The sequence below is a fragment of the Bacillus rossius genome, chromosome 11 (genome assembly GCF_032445375.1).
Source record: "Bacillus rossius redtenbacheri isolate Brsri chromosome 11, Brsri_v3, whole genome shotgun sequence".
NCBI classification, from domain to species: domain Eukaryota; kingdom Metazoa; phylum Arthropoda; class Insecta; order Phasmatodea; family Bacillidae; genus Bacillus; species Bacillus rossius.
The window spans coordinates 29,586,211-29,610,920 of record NC_086338.1 but is presented as its reverse complement, the minus strand read 5'-3'; the positions used below and the strand labels follow the sequence as shown (position 1 = coordinate 29,610,920).

Genomic DNA, 24,710 nt, shown 5'->3' with positions numbered 1-24,710 from the left:
TTGAATTCGAAAACATACTTACACCATTTTCACTTCCTTAGTGGTATAATTATATAATTATATGAATCTAGGTAGTGTTTAAATAAGCCCAAAAAACTCTTTAATATAAAACGTTTTGTAAAACTCCGTTAAGTAATCTTCAATTAATGCCAGAACAAACAGACAGCAAATATTTTTTCACAGTTTCATCTAATGTACAAACTTTTAACTCAAATATTTTTTAAGAATAGGTATATAATAAACCAACACAACACATTTTCGTATAAAACCTAATTTCACAAATATCTTTTTCAGATATCACCTTAAAAAGAACTGAATCGAATCTAACGATGCTTCTCCCTCGCTCCAAGTTGTAGGCATTCATTTGCCTAGTTCAACTTCGCTGCATCATCTCTTTCCAGAATTCCGAATTCCTCATTTTCCTTCCCGCTTCTACTGCTGACTCAGATCCATTATTTGTTTGAACAGTCTTTCATCATCCTTTCTTCGTGTATGGCTGATCTTATTCCCACGACCTTCTTTCATCCTTTCATTCTTCGGATACATTTTCCGTTCACTTTTTTACATCGTCTTTCTATAGCGGGTTCCTTAATGCATCACATTCTTTGATTTTTTCTTCCTGTAGAAAAATCATTTCTGAAGTTTGAATAATCTTTTTACATTTCCTAACAGCGATCAAATTTCAATGACGTACATTCTTATAAGTGTATTGCTTTCACTTCAAACAATTTATTCAGATGTTTTCATGGATGAAGGTTTGTTTGTTTTATTTTTTAAATGGTTCTGCATATTAATAGTACATTCGTGTGCATTTGAAATTGCTTTTATAAAATATTGATTTAATTTCATTAATTTGTCTTATTTTAATATTTGTAAAAGTAAATGCGTTGATTGACTTGCCTTACACATAACCACTGGAAAATAAATTAATTTAACCTTTAAAAGCAAACTAAATACATACAAGAATAAAGGGATTAGTTCTTAATAGTCTAAAAAAATACAGTAGATTAGTTTAGTTAACCAGGATTAAAAATTTAGTTTTGATTAGAAATAAAATGACAGTTTTATAATGTAGGCTTATAACTTATGTTTACCAAAATAAAAATAGAACGAAATAAGTAAAAATATATGACTTAAACAATAAAACGTTTGCAAAAAAGCACATCAAATAACAATATTTCTAAAATTTTAATGGAAAAAAATCACAGTTTTGATTGCACACGGCAGTTTTCAAAAAATCCCTAAGGGTTGATTGGTTTACTGATTATATAATAAAAAAATTATTTTATTTCAAATGCGTATGAATAATAAATTTAACTTGATGTAAGTTTTTGGGCATACGCCATTGCTAAGAACTTTTTCTGTTGAAGAAAAACTAATAAATAAAATAAATAAATAAAAATACCAAAAAAAAAAAAACACAAAATTAAGCAAACAATTGCTGTTGTCAACAAGGATATGAACACCACAAAATATTCCGAAACAGGAATATGGCTAACAAACAAAGAAAAAACAAAAAAAAATGTACTAAGAGAACGGCAATTGTTTGCTTAATTTTGTGTATTTTTTTGTCTTTTTTGGGTATTTTTATTTATTTATTTAATTTATTAGTTTTTCTACAACAGCAAAAGTTCTTAGCAATGGCGTATGTCCAAAAACTTACATCAAGTCATGCACTCCCATTGCACAAATCTTTTAAAGATAACAATAAATTTAACATTTACGCCGATCATCACATGGTTAAATAATACTGTGAATTTTCAGTGTATGATTGAATTAGTGGTCATTAATTTCAGCCAGTGAAAACGGGAAAGAATACAGCGATTTTACATAAGCTGAATTTTTGAATTTGTATGGTTCGTCTTCATTTTGAGTGCATTTCGGTTAGAAATCGTTTCGAATTGATGATTTTTATTCATGGTGAAATTAGTTGTGTATCTACCTAAAATACCAGACATTATATGTCTGGTATTTTAGGTAGATGCACAACTAATTTCACCATGAATAAAAATCATCAATTCGAAACGATTTCTAACCAAAATGCATGATTACGATTGAGCCTAAAATTTGTATTTTAGCATGTAACCTAGTATTCGTAAAAAAACACAGAATCATAATTTTTTAACTTTAATATAAAAGCTATTTCATATAATGATATTATAATCTAGTCTGAGCCAAAAATATGGTTGTACAGTTAAAAAAATACATTATTGGTGAGAACATGTTTAGACACTTACAATAAGTAGTCAAAAATAACCAGAAACACGTCAGAGTAATAATTACCGAAATAATATAACAATAAAGATTTCAACCACAGCATTTTTTTAAATATCGTGAATTTAACATAAATATATTTTTCATTTCTGGGAATTATGATGATAGTTTCTTATTTCCTACTCATTTCGTACTATCTGATAATCTGCTTTCCCCGAGGAAACATTACTTCGCGCCAAACAACACTTTCTACTGTGCTTCTCCATAATTATTAAGGAAATTTTAAAATATAAGAATCACTATTAAGTCTTAGGTCAATATAATGATTCACACATGTCCCGTCAAAACTAATACACCAGAAACATAAACATAACCCCCCTCCTAAATTAACATGGTATTATCGTAAGTACACCAATAAATCATCTTAATTTTCAATCGTAAACCCACTTTTATGATAGGACCAGGGTTAAACACATTAAACTCTTTGACAAAGCCACTCAAGCAAAAACTTATTTCTGAAGTGCAAAAGATTATCCGTTAAATTTATTTGAATTTTGTAATGCTAAGTTTTAATTTGTTCCGAACTGCACTTCAGTACATTTTCTTACAGTAAAATGCACGTCCACAAGAATAGATCCCGATAATGGGGCAGCTGTGAGCTATTCTGTGTTTGCATGACATATAACTGAACCTCAAAACAATTAAAGGATTCTGAGAATGCCACAAAATTACCTAATACAACAACATTGCTTTAACATTATTTTTTTAAACTTTTTTTTTTTCAAAAAAAATTTAAGGTACACTATTGTAAAGAATTAGCATCATACAAAAGGTGCAAGTATCACAAGGACACTTCAGCAAATTACAGGTTAAAGCCATACTTAATCGACCTTATGAAAAAAACGTTCTTCAAGAATATAATGAACACGCACAGGATAATTTACGCGTTTACAAACAATACAATATAAAGTCAAAAGTTTATTATGACAAGGGATTTAATTTATATTCCGTAGTCATTTGCAAACTACCCAACTACGTGTTTCCATACATTAATACCTACTCATCAAGGTTACATGTGAACAAAAATACTTTACATCAGGCATTTCAAACGTTACTAAAATTTCTAAATGCTTAAAAAACTTATATGAGTTTCTAATCGTTGGAACAATGTTATACAATAAATATTTTAGACCTATAAAAAATTACAACTAGAAAGTAACAGTTTGTCCACTTGGAATAACGCCATTGCAATTTAGAAAGTAGGTCTGAACAGATTATGTTGTGTATTTAATTTGACACATTTGTAAAAGAAACGATTGTCAGAATTTAATTCAAAGCAATCAGATCATCTGTAATTCTTTCTAAGAGGATCATTTAGAAGTAACCAATACATTGCTTTTTTATAGTTTACATTTTTATCATCATAATGTTTATGTCAGTTTTGATTTTAGTTGTATAAGAAGCAACAAAAAGAATATGAATTTTTAATGATGCGTTTGCAGCTTTGTACTGGTATTTGTAATTTTTAAATATCTCAGTACGAAAAATGGAACTATGAAATATTTCCTGTTATGGTTTTGAGATAAATGGTAATATCATATAAACAATTGGAAGTACAGACCCATCGAGGAAAAATCAGTGCTTGGAGAAAAAAAAATACAAATTATTATTTAACTGATAGTGAGATTTGTTCACTATTTAAATAAGTTTTTCCCGTTTTAGTAGGAGAGTACAATAAGAAAATCATCCTTCCAGTTCCATCGTTGACAAATTTCATGAGTGTGTCGTACGCATATTTTTGGTGCCTGTTCAACACCGGGACGTTCGTTCGAACTGATTCTCTCAATGAATTGAATCATATTGTTTTTCGCGTATCAATTCGCGTTTGATTAAATGCGTCGTGCTTAAGACGATTGGGCGATAACATGCATTATTGAGGTAATAAGTTCGCTATCATAAAGTGCATGCCCTCAATTAATATCCGTGCATCGTTGTGAATTTCCTCGCCCAGTTGCCAATATTGATTTGATGTTCTAGTACGCATCTTACGCAAAATACCATTTGTATTTGATCCACAAATTAATCAGTTCCGATAGGAAGCATGTTGAGATAAATATCGAAAATAACGTTCTTATTTAATAAGAATTTGAGATGAAATCACAGCATCACTCAGGGTGTAATCCCAATGAGTGTGTTTCTCTAGCAATAGCAAAAGCAAATAGAATCACATGTCGTTGCTTGGATGGACTGTGTAAATGCGACCTAATACATCGGTGGAAAATACATGTGGATAATCTTGGACTGGATATCGTTGTTTCTGTAGTTTAAATTTATTTGTCGATTAATTCCAAATATGATAACTTGGCATTTCGGAGTCTAGCAGCGTTCGGGCGAAGACATAATTCTGGCACGTTAAAAAAAAACTTGTCAATGGTGTAGATGGTGGTCTATTAGATCGTTGTAATGCGTTCTCCGCAATGAAGTAAACTCTTTGCCCATTTTCCAGAAGTACTACCAAGTGAACAACAGTGGTATGTCTTTCATGTTTGGCGAATGAAAAAAATGCGCCAAATTTCATTGTTACTGTTAAAATATTGACCAATTAGATAACGAGTGACTTTATCGTTGGAATTCATCACTCACACTCCAATCACAGTCCAGTCACTTCCTTTGATCACATACTTGCAGATGTATTTTATGGGTTTCACAGAGCTTTGAATGTCTTCGAAAGTAATGGCGAATACAGAACAATCCAAAGATTATCAACCTCAATTTCCTTTTGATTCACTTTGAGAATATCTGATCTTCCATTTTCCGCAGTCAATCCACGACGATATAGTGGATAACATTCATTTCCGGTAATTGTTTCTGCTACTAATGCCCGTGAATAACGCTTCGATTATTTTCCGTCGACCATACACAGAGCATTATTATTTAATGTTCCGCAGGGGCCATGAATAATGTTCTTAGTATCAACCTCATGCAAGCCGTGATCTTCTTCTTCATCGGAAATTTCCGCTGATATAACATCATCAGTTTCATTCGGCCTTAAATTCTCAATAAACCAAAAGAGAATATGTGTTTGTGGCAATCCGCCTTTTCTGCCACTTCACTGAATACATCCAGCAGCACGTCCTTCCAAACACGTGACGCTTCACGCTACATCAGTGATTTACATTTCTGTTGGAAGACTCTCGCAGTGGTGTCATGGCGATTGATGGGTGATTGGCCAGGGAATAACTCTTGTCGAATTTCTATCCACTGTGGATTGCACGTGAACGTGATGAACAAATCTGGTGTTCCGTAATTGCGAACATACGTCATGGCATCTTGAGCGTATTCACGCAAATGTCACGGACTCCCGGCGTACGTAGCTGGGAGAATCGTCATTCGCCCGACATTCAGTGCGTTTCCGTCAGCATTGATGGCATGTCGAAGTTGGATATATGTACCCTTTGGAACGCAGTTTTGTCTGGTACAATCAGATGAATGTCAATCGCTCAGTTTCAACTTTGACGTACATATCGACAGAATATTGACGAAATAGACCCCAACATTTCAAGATGTGATTGTTATCATTTAGACGAATTGGACCACTTTTTGCAGAATGGAACCAACACACACAACATAAGAACTGAGATAATGATAGTCAAAGTGTATCTTCAATAAACAATTCAGAAGGATGTGTAGAATGTCAATATTCACTACTACAGCTCTTTTATTACTCCTGCAGCATCCCTCCAAATTTCAGTAAATAAAGTTTATTATTTAACACTTAAAATAGTTTTTTTGTTTATTGGTTCCTTTATGCAGAATAGAATAATATTGTTATTTAATTTGTTGGATGATCCAAGCTGCACTATTAGTGTTTCTGATTTTATAAATTAATAGTTTTTAATACACTTGATTAACAAAAATAAATACGACAGAAACTTTAAGTAAATACATTAGTAAACATTTTTTTAGTTTTTTTAATACAAAATATATTTACATACAACTACTAATAAAATAAAAGTTTTTCCTTGATAAACCTGTTTTATAGTAAATTTTTTATTAAAATACTTACTACTAGATACTTCAAAACTATAAGTAGGTAGTTTGTTAGTAGTTTAAAACCCACAGCTATTTGCTACACTTCGTCAAAATGTGGTACTCCTTAGATGCCAGCGACATCATCTTTTACATGTACAGCTCCGAACAACGCTTTGTATAGAACTGTTTGTCATCACCAAGTATTACAATCATCACTGATTCTATTTAAAAATTTGGTTTTGTAGTCTGAAAAACAGTAACATCTGCTACACTATTCCACATCAAAATCTGGTGCTCCTGAGAAGCCATCAACATCATCTTCTACTTGTGCAGCTCCAAACAAGGCTTTGTAGAACTCTTTGGCATCACCAGGTATTAAATCCATTACCGATTCTATGTCACAAAGCTTTGGGATGGCTATTGGTTTACCATTTTCCCACAGAGGTATTAGTTTATCACGGAAACCGGTTAAAGGTCGGCCACTTTGACGTTTTTTGATATCAATTTCTGAATATTCACTTACAAAGTGTTTTCTCAGAAAAATAGAAAAAGGCTTGTTCTTCTCTAGCATTATTTCTCTGGTTTGTAACCAAGAAACCTTTTCTTTGTTCACATCTATCTTCCTATTGCTAACCATCTGTTCCAGCTGGGATGTTCCGATGAATTTTTTCATTTCAACCACTTCAAGAGGATTTCTTTTTCTGCATGTCTTCATTACTTCTTTGTAGTCCTCGGGAAGGTAAAGACGCTGCTGATGTTTGAGAGCAGTTTCAATATCAGAAAAGTCAGCATCGTTTGGTAAGAAACTGTGTCCTGATACAAGAAACCGTAAGTGAATTTTTGTCAACGAGGGATGAGATTCCAAAGCAGCTTTCAAAATGAGCGTCAATTTTATGTTTCGGTTTTGGCCACCACAGCTATCAGACCATAAAATAAGTGTCTTTGTGTCTTTCTCAATCTTATTTTCAATATGGTGGAGTAAACATGATCCAACTTCTTGTGCACCACGACCTGCCTGACCTTCAACCCAAACGTAGCACAAACCTTTGCTGTATTTTCCAGAATGAATGCCACAGTTATACAACCACAACTGTCTCTTGTAAAACATGACATTGGTAGGAATCCTGGGTAGTGGTAACGTTTTTTCCATGTCGAATGTCAAACATTCCATTGCAGGTTGGTCTTTTGCATCCTTCATGTTAGTCCTCATAAGTTTTTGAGCCTCTTCTGCAATATCAATGTGTTTGTCGTGATCCTGCTTTATTTTCAATGTCTCTTCTTCAGAATACGGAGTCTGCAATTTTGCTGCGTAGGTATCACACGAATTGCATGTGTCTTTTTTCAATGCTTTAAATCTCAGATTGAAGTCATTTAGAAAGATGCGCCTATAAGTGGAATAACTAACAGGCTCAGAAACTTCAGTTTTGTAGGCTCCATACATATCTTGTAAGGTCATGCCTGGGGGAAGAAATTTAGCACCAGTTTGTTCCCGTCTGTAATGAGATTTATATTTTGGTATTTTGGAAATCTGTCTCACTACTTCTTGTTTCTTGCCATCCGATATCTTGTTCTTCCCACCTTGTGTGTGGCCTCTTTTGTCAATAATGGAAGAAGTCCTTAACTTTTTTAGTGCGGTATTAACTCTTTTAGTTGAAATTCCAAGAGTAATGACAAATATATCCCTACATACATTTTCACTGCCATATCTGTAACGTCTTGAAAAACATCTCTTTGCTTCATTTTTTCCTTGGCTTCTTTTCTTTGTATTTTCAGACACATGAGCAGCAATGAAATTGGTTTGTGCATCATAAGAACCAAGCTCCCAGTATTTTATATACTGTTCTTTTCGCACTTTTACTGAAAGTCTCTCGTGACACATTTGTGAGCAATTGCATCGGTAATCTTTGAAAGATTTTACAACTTTTACACCTTTGTTGTTGTAATGTTCTTCATTTCTATTTCGTTTTGCTTTGTTTTCTTCTCTTGAAGTTTCATGCTTCCTCTTTCGCCCTCGCTTTGGCCGCGGATCACATCCTTTCTGTGGAGAGTCGGGTGGTTTAGGTGCGAAGTCTGAATCGGTATCAGCATTTTGGTGAACTAACATTTCCTCCTGGAACAAAAAATTTATTTATAAGAACTTAAGTTTCTAAGCACTTTTTGAGTTTGTTGCATGAATAAAATTGTATTTACACTAACCTCACTAATATTTTCTTCTCCCTGAAGAATATCATGGCTTGTAGATGCTACAATGTTTGCATTTTTTCTGGTTACTTCTAAACTAGTTTCATCAGCAGGCAAAAGTTGTACACTCTCGATGGGATCAGTATCCTAAAATAGTTAAATTGTTATTATTAAAATGTGTACTTATATTATTTTTAAACAAATAGGCCAAGAATAATATTAATAATAAATTTAAGGTACTAACGTGTATTTCAAAGCCAGTCCCATTTATCTCTGTAGTTAGGTTTCCAGCCAGGGATGTGTTTGTGAAGTTAGCAGTAATGAACTCTATTTCAACTCCTGGTACTGGCAACAGTACTGAATCAAAGTCATTTTGCCAGAGAGTTACTACTGGAAGTCCAGTACATTCAGGGTCCTGAAATAATAACATATAATTGAATTTAAAAATCTTTATTTCCAACCAATAACTTATATCAATATTAAATATAATATATGTTGCACACACCTGTACATTATTCTCTCTTCTATTTCCCTCTTCTTCTTGGAGTATTATATCAATGTTGCTTTCAGTTGTTGGATTGCTAACAGGATTATCCAACAACATTTTATTTCCAGGCCAAACATCACATGTTTTATTATCCTTGGAAGCATCCTAAAATAAAATAACACATTTATATCATGATAATTACTTACATCGACCAAATAACTAGATTATTATTTTTGTTATTAAAGTCTGCACTTACCTCAATACTCTGAACTTGCCTCAAACTCTCTCCTGCTTCACAATCACTATTGTTAGCTGGGTTTTGTAATATACAAAGCTCTACCAATTTTTTACCCCTGCTAAAAATGTCCATATTTTTTAGACACTAACCACATTAAGAATCTGTAATAGCTATTTGAAATCTATAACTAGCATTATTGTCTGTATCTGCACTCTGTAAACATCAATGTTTACTTTAAACAGATCATAGAACAATAGGTATACATTTCTACAAAAGGAACCAACTCACATGGTTCTGTTCTGCTGAAAAAAATTTCCATTATATGTTTTCTGCAAAGAAGAACCAAACAACATGGTTCCTTTTTGCAGAATGTAATACATCCCAAGTAACTTTCAGTCCTTCTTTAAAAATCACATAGATAGGTGCACAAAATAGTTAGAGGTTGGTTTCTTTCTGCAGAATGTAGAATGAGATATAATTTTTCAAGTAACGAGGTTGGCTCATTTTTCCCATTTTTGTGGGTTGGTTCCTTTCTGCAGAAAGTGGTCCAATTATCAGTCGATATGAAAAATAGTTCTTTAAACTCACTTTTTTGTTCGTTTCAACACCTGCAAATAAATGTTTGTGTGAATAAAAATAACTAATCTTATTGTATTTAATGTATTAGAAAAAATATGGATTTGAGGCTTCTTCAGTTTAATTAATAACAAAATGGGCTGCTGTACACTTAGTTACAGTGCTTTGAAGACACAATCTACTAACATAAATCAATCCTAGAAACAGTCTCATATTTAGATATCCTTAGCTGCATACGTAGTCGCACCTAAATAACATACATTGTCTGATTTTGATTTATCATCTTGATCGAGAAATGATAACCGAATTCACCTTGCCAAAATTTAATGTGATATTGCAATACGGTAAACTCCCTATTATCCACGCATGCTGCGAAAAAATACAGCACATATGTAAATCTGTAATTTATTTCAAGTGTTCAAATTTGAACTCTACTGACGAGTGTATTGTATGCAGTATACAGTAAAACGCCACAGTCCTTCTCGTAACTCACTCAGTAAGCTGGCATGCGTTGCTATTTTTGTCTCTGTCGCACTTTGTTTCTAGTCGTATGGTTGAACACTTTTATGTTTACATTACTGAAATGTATTGTATGTTAATTACTCAAAAAAATACTAATTTTTTTGCATCATTTAAAAATTTGTGCTTTAATTGTAACTTTTACTGTAATTAAATGTTTAGATTTTTAAGTTGAAATTATTGTTTCCATTTTTGTTTCCCATTTTCGGCTCTTTTGCGGATTATCCGCGATTTTCACTATCCGCGGTGGCCCTGCCACTTAATTTCACGGATAATCGGGAGTTTACTGTACTTCATATGATCGGTACGTCTATAACACACGCTGCAGCTGAGCGTTCCGCCGATGTGGAACCATACCACGAGATTCCATACTTTCACCAACGACGACCATGGCGACATTACCAATAATTGTTGGCGCATTGAAACTTCTTGCGTGTTCTCCCGCAGGCGACTTATCGGCTCTGATTACATTTTTGTGATTATCAAATGGCATGCGCTCCAGTACGGTTTTGAAAAATGCAATAAATTGATTTCATTTATGAAAAAAATTGTAGATGTTACAGAATTGGTCTATTCACCGAACTGTTCTATGCAAGACGCTGATTTCTTGTGGTGAATTGCCCATTAAATAAATCTGTAAAAATTCAGATCCTTCATCCTGCGGTGGCAACAGCGAACCTGCTCGATGACAAATTTTATATTTAATCTGTAAAAGTTAAAATCTAAATAGTAGTATTAATGATAATAATAATGGTGGTATAATAATTACCTTGAAAGTGGGCATGAAATTGTCACGAACCACATTTGTGGCGCAAAATATATTAATTTGGAAGCAACTGTTGAATTGCTGTATTTGTGTCAGGAAATGTGTGGAATTTTTCCTGTTTCAGAAACCAATGAGTGCAATGGCTCTGGTGGCGGGAACAATGGAGCCAATTCGACACTGAGCTTTATGACAATTTGCAATTCAAATAAATCGTTTTGGTTTGTAGCATTGCATGTTATGCGACCTAAATTGTTCCGTCTTATCGGCAGCTTTGCAAGTCGATTAAAATGTGTCCATTCAATTCAATTGTTTCAATTGCGACACAATGAGCATTGTAATTAATTATAATTAAAATAAAAATGGACAACTGATTCACTTTATTGATATTTTACAAGAGTTTTCACCTGATAACTCACGTAAGTAAATCTATAATTTGTGTGAAATAAAACGACGATGTTGCGATAGTTAGTTAACAGAATCACTAATCAACTGAAATTAAACACCTGAAGATCGAAAAAAAAGGAAATCAAATGTAATTTTTATTATAATTTAGGCTGGAATGCTTTTATTCTTATTTTTCTTAATATACTCTCGCTTTTTTTTCCAATTGATGAGATTTAATTAATTTATTTTCAATCCAAGGAGCTTAACGAACCTAAAAAAAAATCAATCAACTATGTTGTTTCTTAAGTCAGTTATGATTGAGAGCGCATACAAAAATTATTATTTTTGCAGTTTGTCAGAATCTTATGACTTTACTTTTTCCCTGAAAAATTTTCAGGGCCATAACCAAACGAAAATATAATTACTGATATCCATCGTTCAAAACGTGAGTTATGGTCCAAAGTTCAAATGAAAACCTCATAGATAAAATAAATTTAAGTTTTCCACTAATTTTCAAAGTATCCGGGCAATTTTTCAAATTAAAGAAAAACGTTATTTGGACTTAAAAAAAAATAGACAAACCAGTCTAGCCATTCTCAAGTGATGCGATTATCAACGAACAGCATTTTTGTTTTCATTTATATAGATACATATATTTTTTGAGATTTTAAATGTAAATTTTTGTTGATTGCAATAATGCTGCACGTAGGCATAATGTACACAGTCAGTATTCACACACGCTAGGTTTTTTAAGTGTTGTATTTATTTTCTGTACAACATTGATTATTTGTGTTAATTTTGTAAAGAAAAGAAAAATTGTACATTAAAATTACTTCAAATTCGGAGCCCCATTTTCAGGAAATGTATCTTCATCACACTTTATGACTACTCTGAGAAGCACACGTTTTATTTTTTATTACTGACGACTTGAGAAGGGCAAAACTTGAACCAAGTAGCAACGTGTTATTGTTTAGTATACGACTTATAAAATAAGCCTTTTATTTTTTAACAAATGTTGATTGTGAATAATAAAATTTAACTTAATGATAGAGTGTTCTATAAAAACTGTATATCTTGATTATAGAATATTAGATATTCAATTCTAAATTGTAGACTAAGAAATGTACGAAAAAGAGTTTTTCTGCTTCCAATAACAAGGTACCCCTTTATCAAATTTCCGTGCCTGAAAATTAAAAAAAATGTATTGTTTCAGAGAAATAATTCCCACGTACAGAATGGTTCATTTTTTGAATAAATATTATGTTCCGAACATTTAAAGAAAAAATTCAATTCAGTCCATTGACAGTGAACCATTTATAAAACATGTTTTGATAAAATTATGTTCACTTACACAATATTGTGAAGTTGGTATTAAATTTCAGTTGAATTTATATTTATTCTTGCTAATTATCACAACAAAGATAGCAGCTATGTGAAGAAAATATCTAGCAACGTTTTTTGGTGCTGTTTCATAAAAACTGTTAGATTATACATCTTTTAACATTTCGATACTGCTACTTTCCCATACCTGTTAAAATTTAACTGGTTATTTTTTATCTTATCTATACTAACTCCCAAAGCATATTCGTTGGGTTTTCCAGGAAATAGAACTTATCAGAGACCGTGACATATGTGAATGCTGTATCGGTTGCAGAAAAAAACAACCCATTCATATCACTTTTTATTTGTTTACTAGCTGACCCGGCGAACTTCATACCGCCTTAGCGTAGCAATGATGCACTACTTTATTTTGTATAGCTGACCTATCTTAGGTATGAGTACCTATTCAATTTGAACTGGAATCTATAATATCCTCCATATAAAAATGAATCCATAATTCCCTGGTATCACTATAACTGAAAAGGACCTTACTAATTTAACTAAATAAAAAACAAAATATATATTGTCAAAATAGTGTTTATTCCATAGGATTCAATAATTCCACTAATGTTTTTACAAATTGCTATTGAACAACTTGGCATTTTTAAGTAAACAATGAGCTCAATACCACGCGCGCTCTATAAATCAACTAATAGTCTCTGTACCCCTCACTGCTTCTCTCTACTCTAATGCTTTTTGATAAACTATATTTTTAGTTTTATGTTCTGGCGCGTAAATAAATAATGTTGATGGTTTTCCGACACGGGAACAGGCGACATATAATTGGCGATGTGAAAAACATGGATTTTCTAGGTTGATGCCACATACACTTAGCGACTGCCCTTGCGATTTATTTATTGACATTGCAAATGCAAGCCGCACTGGAAACTGTAAACGCTTAAAGCTGAATGGCATGTCGTTCGGTATCATAGGGATGCGTGGGATTAAAACATCTTCGCCTTTGTACTTCCCTTTCAAAATTGTGGCTTCGATGACATTGTTCAATAGTAAAACGTTAATGTTGATAAATATTTCCTAAACGATACAGTTTCTTTACATCCTCTTTGAAGATATTTGCAGCAAACATTCTGTCAATTCTATGTCAAACGTCATAAGGTTACTTTAAAAATATTTATATTGTACAAAGTGTTGGGTTAGTTTGGAAATAATTTTATGTATGGTGGTTCAGTATTCTTAAATTTTCTAATTTTCCGTTAAATTTTTTCTTTCATAAGAACCTTCTCGTGACAATAACAAACACAACAAAAAAAGAATTTGTGAAATCGGTTCAGTCATTTACGCGTGATGGCGTGACCAAGGGAAATAGGAATTCATTATTCTTAAATTTTCTAATTTTCCGCACAATTTTCTTAATTTTTTCTTTCATAAGAACCTTCTCCTGACCATAGCACACACAACAAAAAAAAAAATTAGTGAAATCGGTCCAGCCGTTCACGCGTGATGCCGTGACCAAGGAAAACGGGTTTCATTTGTATATATAGATTCACGGATGTTAAAAAAACTGCGTCCTTTATTTGAAACAGTTCAAACAAAAAAAAAGGCAGCAGATTGATCCCATTCGTAATTCCGGTATTTACCTACTACATAAGCTTGAAGAACTATTTTATTTTATTTCTCTGACAACCATGTCACCACGACTCGCACGGGATTAATGAAATTAAGCCCACGGCAATCTGGCAACGTGGCGATTAGTACGGGTCCCCGCCTCGCGATAAAAAAAGTTACTGTTGTGATGACTGGGTGTGCATGCAGTCACACACATGGGTGCAACTGCAATGCAATGCAGTCTTAGAGTACAAGTAGGTGCACTTTCGTGTTCTTGCATCCCTGTGTTCTTCACTTGCCCTAGTTTTTTTATCAGGGCAACTAGCCATGTGTCTATGGGATTTTCCAAAATTTCATACACTATTTAAACCTCTAAGGGGTCGAATTTTCAAAAAATCCTTCCTCAGTTCTCAAGTACGTTAGAAAAGGAACTCCTGTGCCAAATTTCATGCTTCTAGACTCACCGGTTTAAGCTGTGAGTTGTCTGTCTGTCAGTGCTAGAGTTTTATCATGCAGGTTTGTACGTTTAAAATTTTTGGTTTCTACAAACAGTAATAGCCAGTTCAACAGGCTGTTTCAATTTTTTTTAGTTGGAAATGTTTTAATTAGTAATTTTATATTTACATACTGACACACGAATTTAAGTTAACCTTAATCTTTGATCTTCTATCTGTGTGCACGTATTTGTTAGAACTTCCTTGTAAACATTTTTTTTTAGTTTTTATGAAAGTAAAATATAAAGCTAAAATAATTTTTTTAACAAAGTCTTTCAATTACTTTATTTTAAAAATGAAGACGTTGCTTACATTGGAAGTACGCGTAAAGCAAACAGATTCGGTTACTTAATACCTACACTAGCTGCCCGACCCGGCTTCGCACGGCTTTACTAATGGAAAAAATTAAGCCACATCTCCCATTTACAGTAATGGTAAAAAAAAAAAATTCAGTGAAAATTTATTACAATGCTGTATAATGTACCGGAGAGAAAATGAATAGCACCGATGGTTTCCCGACTCGTGCACGCAACGTACAACTGATGTACCCGTACTTCATTACGGCAGTCTACAGGCAGATCACTCTTGCGCCGCTCATTATACATGCCCCTCCTTGTGGGTACGCCACTGCCGCGCGATGCCCGTTGCCATGGAGACGCAGAAGGCATGAACAATGCAAAATCCTGTTCTCATGCAGACAAAGTACCCACTGTTGCCTGGTTTTAACCACCCATGGGATCTAATTTTCGGAAAATGTCACCCTGCGTAACATAAGGAACATTACTGTGAAGTTTCAAGTCTGTAAAATATATATACTTGAAAAAAAGGGCAATTTTTGATATTTAAAGTACCCACCAAAATTTCAACGGTGATGAGGACTGCACTAACAATGAAATAGTCTTTGCCATAGAGACGAATGAAGCATCAACAAAGCAACAGCCGTTGCCATGGTGATTTCCTACCAAAAACTGGAAATTTTGATATATTACGCCCCCGAAACTCCCCTTGGTATCGGATTTCCGCAGAATCCGTTCTTAGTGAGCGTCTACATCACAAAATGAGTAACTATGCTAAATTTAAAGTCAGTCGGGTGTATAGTTTTAGAGATCTCGCGATGAGTGGGTCAGTGAGTGGTGAGTGGTATTTCGCTTAATAAACTTCTAGCGCCTGCAACACACACTTCGTACGTGTACTGCATGTTGTATCTAACCCCCTCCAACGCATTTGATTCTAAATTGGACTTTTATTAAGGATCCCTAATGTTATTGATAGTATAATATAGCCTATAGCCTTCCTCGATAAATGTACTATCCAACACCGAAAATTTTTCAAATCGGACCAGTGGTTCCTGAGATTAGCGCGTTCAAACAAACAAACTCTTCAGCTTCATAATATCAGTATAGATTCTTCAATTAAAATACGGACAGCCCTCGTTATGTCACTTCCAGAAACAAGTACACTTAATTCTCACGCATATTGCTCTGGAATTTGCATTGTGAGAGTTCTACAAACTGGTGATGACATATGCAGGTAGGAATGTGTACTCCACGCGCCTTGAAGGTACATTATGCTGTTCTAAAGCAAGTTTTGACGGTTATATATGATAAGGCATTTAAATACTTTTTAAAACGTCTTCGTCATACATAATATTGGTATAACGATATTTGATGAAAACAGTGTAGTAGTATAGCTTGGCCGGTCCGGAAACAGGGTTCAGGGTGTGGTGCCGGTGCCGGTGTCCGCCATCTTGGATTTGTGACGTCACGGCGGCAAAAATTCCTCAAAATTCCTCAAAATTGACTCAAAATGACTCAAAATTTCCCGTTTTAAGAAAAAAATTCCAGTTTTCGAGGGAAAAATTCCCGTTTCGAGGGAAAATTTCCCGTTTTATTCCTTAAAAATCCCAACGGCTAGAAATGTCCTGATAGAGGCTTAAGCATCCTTAACTCAAGCCTCAGTTAAGCCTCTATCAGGATGTGACCTTGACCTTTGACCTTGACCCCGACGGCCATCTTGGAACCGCCATCTTGGATGACGTCATTTCGTTTTCTAGAAAATTCCGGCATTGTGTTATCCGACATTTTGAATTATTACGTCACCGTTGCAATTTCCGTTACGGCCGCCATCTTTAAATTTATTATCCGATTTTAATGAAAAAAATTAAAAAAATATAAAAAAAATTTAAATAATATAAATTTAATTAAATATTTATAAAAAACAAACATTAACGACACGGAGCTCGGAGTCCTCGGTTCGAACCCGACAGAGGCAAAAAAATTAAAAAATGACGACCGATCCTTCCCCCGCGGTGGACGCAGGCATACTGACTCCCTCCACTTTTTTTTCAAAGCATATATATATATCGTCAGGTAGTATGACGTCATGTCCGCCATCTTGTCCTCGTCTGCTGGAAGCCATCATCAGTGTATCGTCGGCGAGAGTGCGCTGACGCCATGTTAGTTTAATTCTTATCCGCTAGAGTGCAGTAATCATTTATTATTGCTGTGACACCCGACATCTTGTCATTTGGCCGCCATCTTGAAAATCCATAATTATTTAGCTAGAAATTCGGGAAAAATTCCAAAATTCATTAAATAAATTTGTAATCTATATACTGATCGATTAGGTCGACTAAGGTCCTTGGTACGATCTAGGACGATGCAAAAAAATTAAATATAACATCAATTTAACATAATAGTAACAGGTTCGAGGAATTAAACACCTCAAGTTCTTTTACAAACATAATATTTATTACATAATTTCTATTCTACTACATGATCATTTGCGAAAGCCAGCAATCTTATAATCATTTAGTTCCGCAGCGGTGTGAAATGACTGATTCTTAGCTCCAATCGGTTTATACTAGACAGAGTCCAGCCAGAACCTTTACAGACATAGTCCACCTCTTCTTGACAGAGTTTCTGGATACCGTTTTTAACAGTTTGCTTCACATCGTTAGAACTGTAAATTACTGCAGCCGATGTCTTGAATGCACACTTCTTCACTTTGTCATCGAACGGATATGGCTTTCCATATATACAGTCCAACCACAAGTTATATTTCAAAGGTCCGTTTGTTGCTACATCATCAGTAAGCTGATTGATTATGTCCTCTCTGATATCATCAAGAAAATTACAAATGTCCTTCGACTCACCTAACGTATTTAAATAATAGTAGTCTTTCAATGTTCCACGAAATGCAGACTGCACCAAGTAGAAGCCATTATCGTTCACTTGTAATGCTCCGAACACAGTCTTAGGTTTAGTTCCATGTTCAGACGTCATACCAGTCGGTTGCTGCACATCGGTTTTTTTGGTTGTACGCTTTCATGTCTCCAATCTAAAGCGAGGAGTCGAAATTTCTGCAGGTAGTTCAGCAGTAGAAGCACAGACTCCACCTTTACATTTTTTCGCATGATGTCGCAAACTGTCAATTCGAGTAAACCATTTAAGGCACTCATCACATCGAAACTTCATGCGAGAAGGATTCTTCGTGCATTTGCTCCGCTCATGTCTTCGTGCATCATGGGAAAATGCGAACGACGTATCACAGTAGCTGCAAGGATACCGTGGTGATGAAGACGATCCTTTCAGACCCGATCCAGATACTGACGTTGCCGCAGTTGCACCATCTCCAGGCATACTCTTATGAACATCAATGCATCGTTGTTGCGCCGAAACCTTTACTTTCTGCCGAACAGCAGGACCTTTGCATGCCTTCATGTGCGTTTTCATATTATCTTTTCTGGCAAACTGCTTATGACATTTCTCACAAACAAACATTTTACGATATAGGTTCTTGGCACCTTCGCTCCTCTCGTGTCGCCGAGCATTGCTGTTGTTTGAGAAAATCTTGTCGCAGTAACAGCACCGATGTTCGCTAGTTGTCAAATCAGCATCCATTGAAGTCTCCATTGATGGCGAACCAGCGTTCGCCGAGTTTCCCTGTGCAGACAGCACTAGCAGCATTAAAGTCTCTTCTGCTGGCGGTACCACGTCTGTTGAAGTCTCCTCCAGTGTTGACATCGACGTTGCCAACGGGATCTGCTCCACCATCGTCGACGCTGACGTCATGGTTCCCGCAGTCGATGGTACAACCTCCATCGAGTTCGTCGTTAAAGTCGGTAAAGATGCCATCGAGTTCGCAAGAAAAGGTAATTACGTGATTAATGCACCAGAAGAAACAAACTAGGTGATCCTTACACCGACGACGTCAGTAACAAACTAAGCATCCTGTTGTCTAGAGCTCGCTTATATATACATGCACCGTATGGAACAATACGCTAGTCAAATCAAGAACCATTTACAATAATACTAGAGTCAAAACAACATTAAAAATAGAAGGACCATCAACAAAAAGGCAGCACATTTGGAAGCACCGACAACGAAAAGGCAGCACATTTGGAAGCACCGACAACGAAAAGGCAGCACATTTGGAAGCACTGACAACGAAAAGGCAGCACATTTGGAAGCACCGACAACGAAATGGCAGCACATTTGGAAGCACCGACTACGAAAAGGCAGCACATTTGGAAGCACCGTCATCGAAAAGGCAGCACATTTGGAAGCACCGTCAACGTAAAGGCAGCACATTTGGAAGCACCGACAACGTAAAGGCAGCACATTTGGAAGCACCGACTACGAAAAAGCAGCACATTTGGAAGCACCGTCATCAAAAAGGCAGCACATTTGGAAGCATTGTCAACGTAAAGGCAGCACATTTGGAAGCACCCACAACGTAAAGGCAGCACATTTGGAAGCACCGACAACGAAAAGGCAGCACATTTGGAAGCACCGACAACGAAAAGGCAGCACATTTGGAAGCACCGACAACGAAAAGGCAGCACATTTGGAAGCACCGACAACGAAAAGGCAGCACATTTGGAAGCACCGACTACGAAAAGGCAGCACATTTGGAAGCACCGACTACGAAAAGGCAGCACATTTGGAAGCACCGACAACGAAAAGGCAGCACATTTGGAAGCACCGACAACGTAAAGGCAACACATTTGGAAGCACCGACAACGAAAAGGCAGCACATTTGGAAGCACCGACAACGAAAAGGCAGCACATTTGGAAGCACCGACAGCGAAAAGGCAGCACATTTGGAAGCACCGACAACGAAAAGGCAGCACATTTGGAAGCACCGCCAACGAAAAGGCAGCACATTTTGGATGCATCATCGAATAAGGAAGCACATTTGGAAGCTCCATCAACTAAAAAAGGCAAAAAGGAAGCACAAGTTACGAGATCTAAGTCTTAGTAAGAAATCATAATACAAGAAATAAAAACATTACATTCTTATAATTTAAATTATTTATTTTATTGCTTTAGATTATACAAATGTAAGTAAAACAAGTCAATATTGTATGTAGCCAGCATTCCTCAGTTCCTTGAGTATGAAGGATATTTCTTTGATGCACGAATAGTTTCCTGCACAAAGCGAACCATGTAGATGTCTTAGCCGGTCAACCAATATGTTTGGATCTTTCCATGATGTGTAATCATTCTCTTCTACCACCATCTTCCTTGCACCTTTTTAATAAATATTATGATCTCTGGTGTCTTCCGTTTTACCACCAACCTCAGGGTTACTTTCATGTTGGAGACGGTGATCATCACAAGCTTGATGAGATTTATTTAATATATCACGTCGTTTCCATCGATTCGGTCTCAGGACACCGCCACATTCTTCGATCTTGGCAGCTTTAGGTGCTTCATCATAGTCTATGTCTTTGTCAACAGCCTCAGAGTCACTGTAACAATCACCGTAGAAGGAATCGTTTTCACCCAATTTACCGTAATAATTCGATGTTGATGATGTTGAAGTGTCTTCATCGTCTTCATGCTTCCTTTTTAGGAGTCCATCATTTTTACAAAGTAGGAAAGATCTACTTGAATTCGGCTGGAATATATTCTCACTTTTCACGTTAAGGATTCTTCCACTGTCTTCATTCTTCCGTAAATCATCAACCTTCTTCAATTTAAGTTCTTTGTCGAGATCTGAAGAGCCAAGAAAATTATTGTCGTAATGCAGATCACTCTTCCTTAGGCTAGTAGATTCATCGTTGTCCTCTAGCTTGTACGCAGGCTTGGCGCTACAAGTTCTGCCATGTCTTTTTAGGCTCTCTCTCCGCGTAAACGACTTGCTACATCGAACACAACTTATCATATTGCGCAGTGGATTTTTAACACAGTCATTCTTCTCGTGTTGTCTTTTATTCTTTCTCAAGATAAACTCTTTACTGCAAAACTTACACCTATGTTCTTTCGATACAGCGTCAGATCCCAAATCGGAATTCATATTAGTTACTGAGACTAATGCCAGATACCAATTGAGTGTTTTAAATTAGATTCAATACTTAAATAGAAATTTTTTCATATTTCATCAGCGAGAATTAATATATCTCATGCAAAAGTACTTTATGCATATAGTTCTGCTTTTCAACAACAGATGTCGCCACATGTTGCTTGCAGGTAAATAATATTTAGTTATTTTATGCGGGATGCGGGATGCTCACTATCGATCGCAAAAGAAGGATGGCTTCGTTAGACTCCAAGGAAAAGGAAGTTTGTCTTGCATGTTGGTGCTCCACAGATGTCTCATGGCGTAATATTAATTTGACTGAGTAATGATATTTGTTAATTCCACCTGATAAAAATATTGCAAGTTTTGATTTAGTAGCAGAAATTATCGAATTAAATGTAACTCCAAATAAAATGACATGTCTCATTAGAACAAAAAAAAATCCATGCAGAGAGCGGTTTCTCAGAATAGTCAGAAACACTTGAAGAAACCACAGGAATTATTTCAAGAATACGGGAAAAACCATCAAAATATTGTCAAGAATAATCAGGAGCACACTGAGGAAACCACCATAATATTAACAATAATAATCGGAAGCACACGGAGAAAACCATCATAATATTGACCAGATTAATCGGAAGCACACAGAGAAAACCACCACATGTTTTCTTTGATATCATAAAATTACAAGAAAAAATATTTAAAAATAAAAATAAATTAATAAAAAAATAAAAAAAATGCATACATTTCTGGCTTGTACAATAACTCTATCTTTGCTCAACAATGATAAGTTTACAAGCTTGCAGAAACTGTTTATGCATTTTTTAATTTTTTTTAATTTTTTATTAATTTATTTTTTTTTTTAAATATTTTTTCTTGTAATTTTATGATATTAAAGAAAACATGTGGTGGTTTTCTCTGTGTGCTTCCGATTAATCTGGTCAATATTATGATGGTTTTCTCTGTGTGCTTCCGATTATTATTGTTAATATTATGGTGGTTTCCTCAGTGTGCTCCTGATTATTCTTGACAATATTTTGATGGTTTTTCCCGTGTTCTTGCAATCATTCCTGTGGTTTCTTCAAGTGTTTCTGACTATTCTGAGAAACCGCTCTCTGCTGGATTTTTTTTTGTTCTAATGAGACATGTCATTTTATTTGGAGTTACATTTAATTCGATAATTTCTGCTACTAAATCAAAACTTGCAATATTATTATCAGGTGGAATTAACAAATATCATTACTCAGTCAAATTAATATTACGCCATGAGACATCTGTGGAGCACCAACATGCAAGACGAACTTCCTTTTCCTTGGAGTCTAACGAAGCCATCCTTCTTTTGCGATCGATAGTGAGCATCCCGCATCCCGCATAAAATAACTAAATATTATTTACCTGCAAGCAACATGTGGCGACATCTGTTGTTGAAAAGCAGAACTATATGCATAAAGTACTTTTGCATGAGATATATTAATTCTCGCTGATGAAATATGAAAAAATTTCTATTTAAGTATTGAATCTAATTTAAAACACTCAATTGGTATCTGGCATTAGTCTCAGTAACTAATATGAATTCCGATTTGGGATCTGACGCTGTATCGAAAGAACATAGGTGTAAGTTTTGCAGTAAAGAGTTTATCTTGAGAAAGAATAAAAGACAACACGAGAAGAATGACTGTGTTAAAAATCCACTGCGCAATATGATAAGTTGTGTTCGATGTAGCAAGTCGTTTACGCGGAGAGAGAGCCTAAAAAGACATGGCAGAACTTGTAGCGCCAAGCCTGCGTACAAGCTAGAGGACAACGATAAATCTATTAGCCTAAGGAAGAGTGATCTGCATTACGACAATAATTTTCTTGGCTCTTCAGATCTCGACAAAGAACTTAAATTGAAGAAGGTTGATGATTTACGGAAGAATGAAGACAGTGGAAGAATCCTTAACGTGAAAAGTGAGAATATATTCCAGCCGAATTCAAGTAGATCTTTCCTACTTTGTAAAAATGATGGACTCCTAAAAAGGAAGCATGAAGACGATGAAGACACTTCAACATCATCAACATCGAATTATTAAGGTAAATTGGGTGAAAACGATTCCTTCTACGGTGATTGTTACAGTGACTCTGAGGCTGTTGACAAAGACATAGACTATGATGAAGCACCTAAAGCTGCCAAGATCGAAGAATGTGGCGGTGTCCTGAGACCGAAACGATGGAAACGACGTGATATATTAAATAAATCTGATCAAGCTTGTGATGATCACCGTCTCCAACATGAAAGTAACCCTGAGGTTGGTGGTAAAACGGAAGACACCAGAGATCATAATATTTATTATAAAGGTGCAAGGAAGATGGTGGTAGAAGAGAATGATTACACATCATGGAAAGATCCAAACATATTGGTTGACCGGCTAAGACTTCTACATGGTTCGCTTTGTGCAGGAAACTATTCGTGCATCAAAGAAATATCCTTCATACTCAAGGAACTGAGGAATGCTGGCTACATACAATATTGACTTGTTTTACTTGCATTTGTATAATGTAAAGCAATAAAATAAATAATTTAAATTATAAGAATGTAATGTTTTTATTTCTTGTATTATGATTTCTTACTAAGACTTAGATCTCGTAATTTGTGCTTCCTTTTTGCCTTTTTTAGTTGATGGAGCTTGCAAATGTGCTTCCTTATTCGATGATGCATCCAAAATGTGCTGCCTTTTCGTTGGCGGTGCTTCCAAATGTGCTGCCTTTTCGTTGTCGGTGCTTCCAAATGTGCTGCCTTTTCGCTGTCGGTGCTTCCAAATGTGCTGCCTTTTCGTTGTCGGTGCTTCCAAATGTGCTGCCTTTTCGTTGTCGGTGCTTCCAAATGTGTTGCCTTTACGTTGTCGGTGCTTCCAAATGTGCTGCCTTTTCGTTGTCGGTGCTTCCAAATGTGCTGCCTTTTCGTAGTCGGTGCTTCCAAATGTGCTGCCTTTTCGTAGTCGGTGCTTCCAAATGTGCTGCCTTTTCGTTGTCGGTGCTTACAAATGTGCTGCCTTTTCGTTGTCGGTGCTTCCAAATGTGCTGCCTTTTCGTTGTCGGAGCTTCCAAATGTGCTGCCTTTTCGTTGTCGGTGCTTCCAAATGTGCTGCCTTTTCGTTGTCGGTGCTTCCAAATGTGCTGCCTTTTCGTTGTCGGTGCTTCCAAATGTGCTGCCTTTACGTTGTGGGTGCTTCCAAATGTGCTGCCTTTACGTTGACAATGCTTCCAAATGTGCTGCCTTTTCGATGACGGTGCTTCCAAATGTGCTGCCTTTTCGTAGTCGGTGCTTCCAAATGTGCTGCCTTTACGTTGTCGGTGCTTCCAAATGTGCTGCCTTTACGTTGTCGGTGCTTCCAAATGTGCTGCCTTTTCGATGACGGTGCTTCAAAATGTGCTGCCTTTTCGTAGTCGATTCTTCCAAATGTGCTGCCATTTCGTTGTCGGTGCTTCCAAATGTGCTGCCTTTTCGTTGTCGGTGCTTCCAAATGTGCTGCCTTTTCGTTGTCGGTGCTTCCAAATGTGCTGCCTTTTCGTTGATGGTCCTTCTAT

The 24,710-nt window shown here is 35.6% G+C and overlaps 2 protein-coding genes across 2 annotated transcripts in view; one reads left to right on the top strand and one right to left on the bottom strand.

Annotated features, from left to right (window-relative positions):
- LOC134536504 (uncharacterized) overlaps window positions 1-24,710 on the top strand; it is a 225,934-nt gene that overhangs the window by 19,258 nt on the left and 181,966 nt on the right. The gene's annotated exons all lie outside the window — the stretch shown is intronic.
- Window positions 6,518-9,693, bottom strand: LOC134536524 (uncharacterized). Its single transcript, XM_063376254.1, has 6 exons — window positions 9,171-9,693; window positions 8,933-9,079; window positions 8,672-8,842; window positions 8,443-8,574; window positions 8,176-8,356; window positions 6,518-6,603 (listed from the first exon to the last, which is right to left on the bottom strand). The coding sequence occupies exons 1-6, from the start codon at window positions 9,282-9,284 to the stop codon at window positions 6,518-6,520; spliced, it is 831 nt and encodes a 276-aa protein (XP_063232324.1). The 5' UTR covers window positions 9,285-9,693.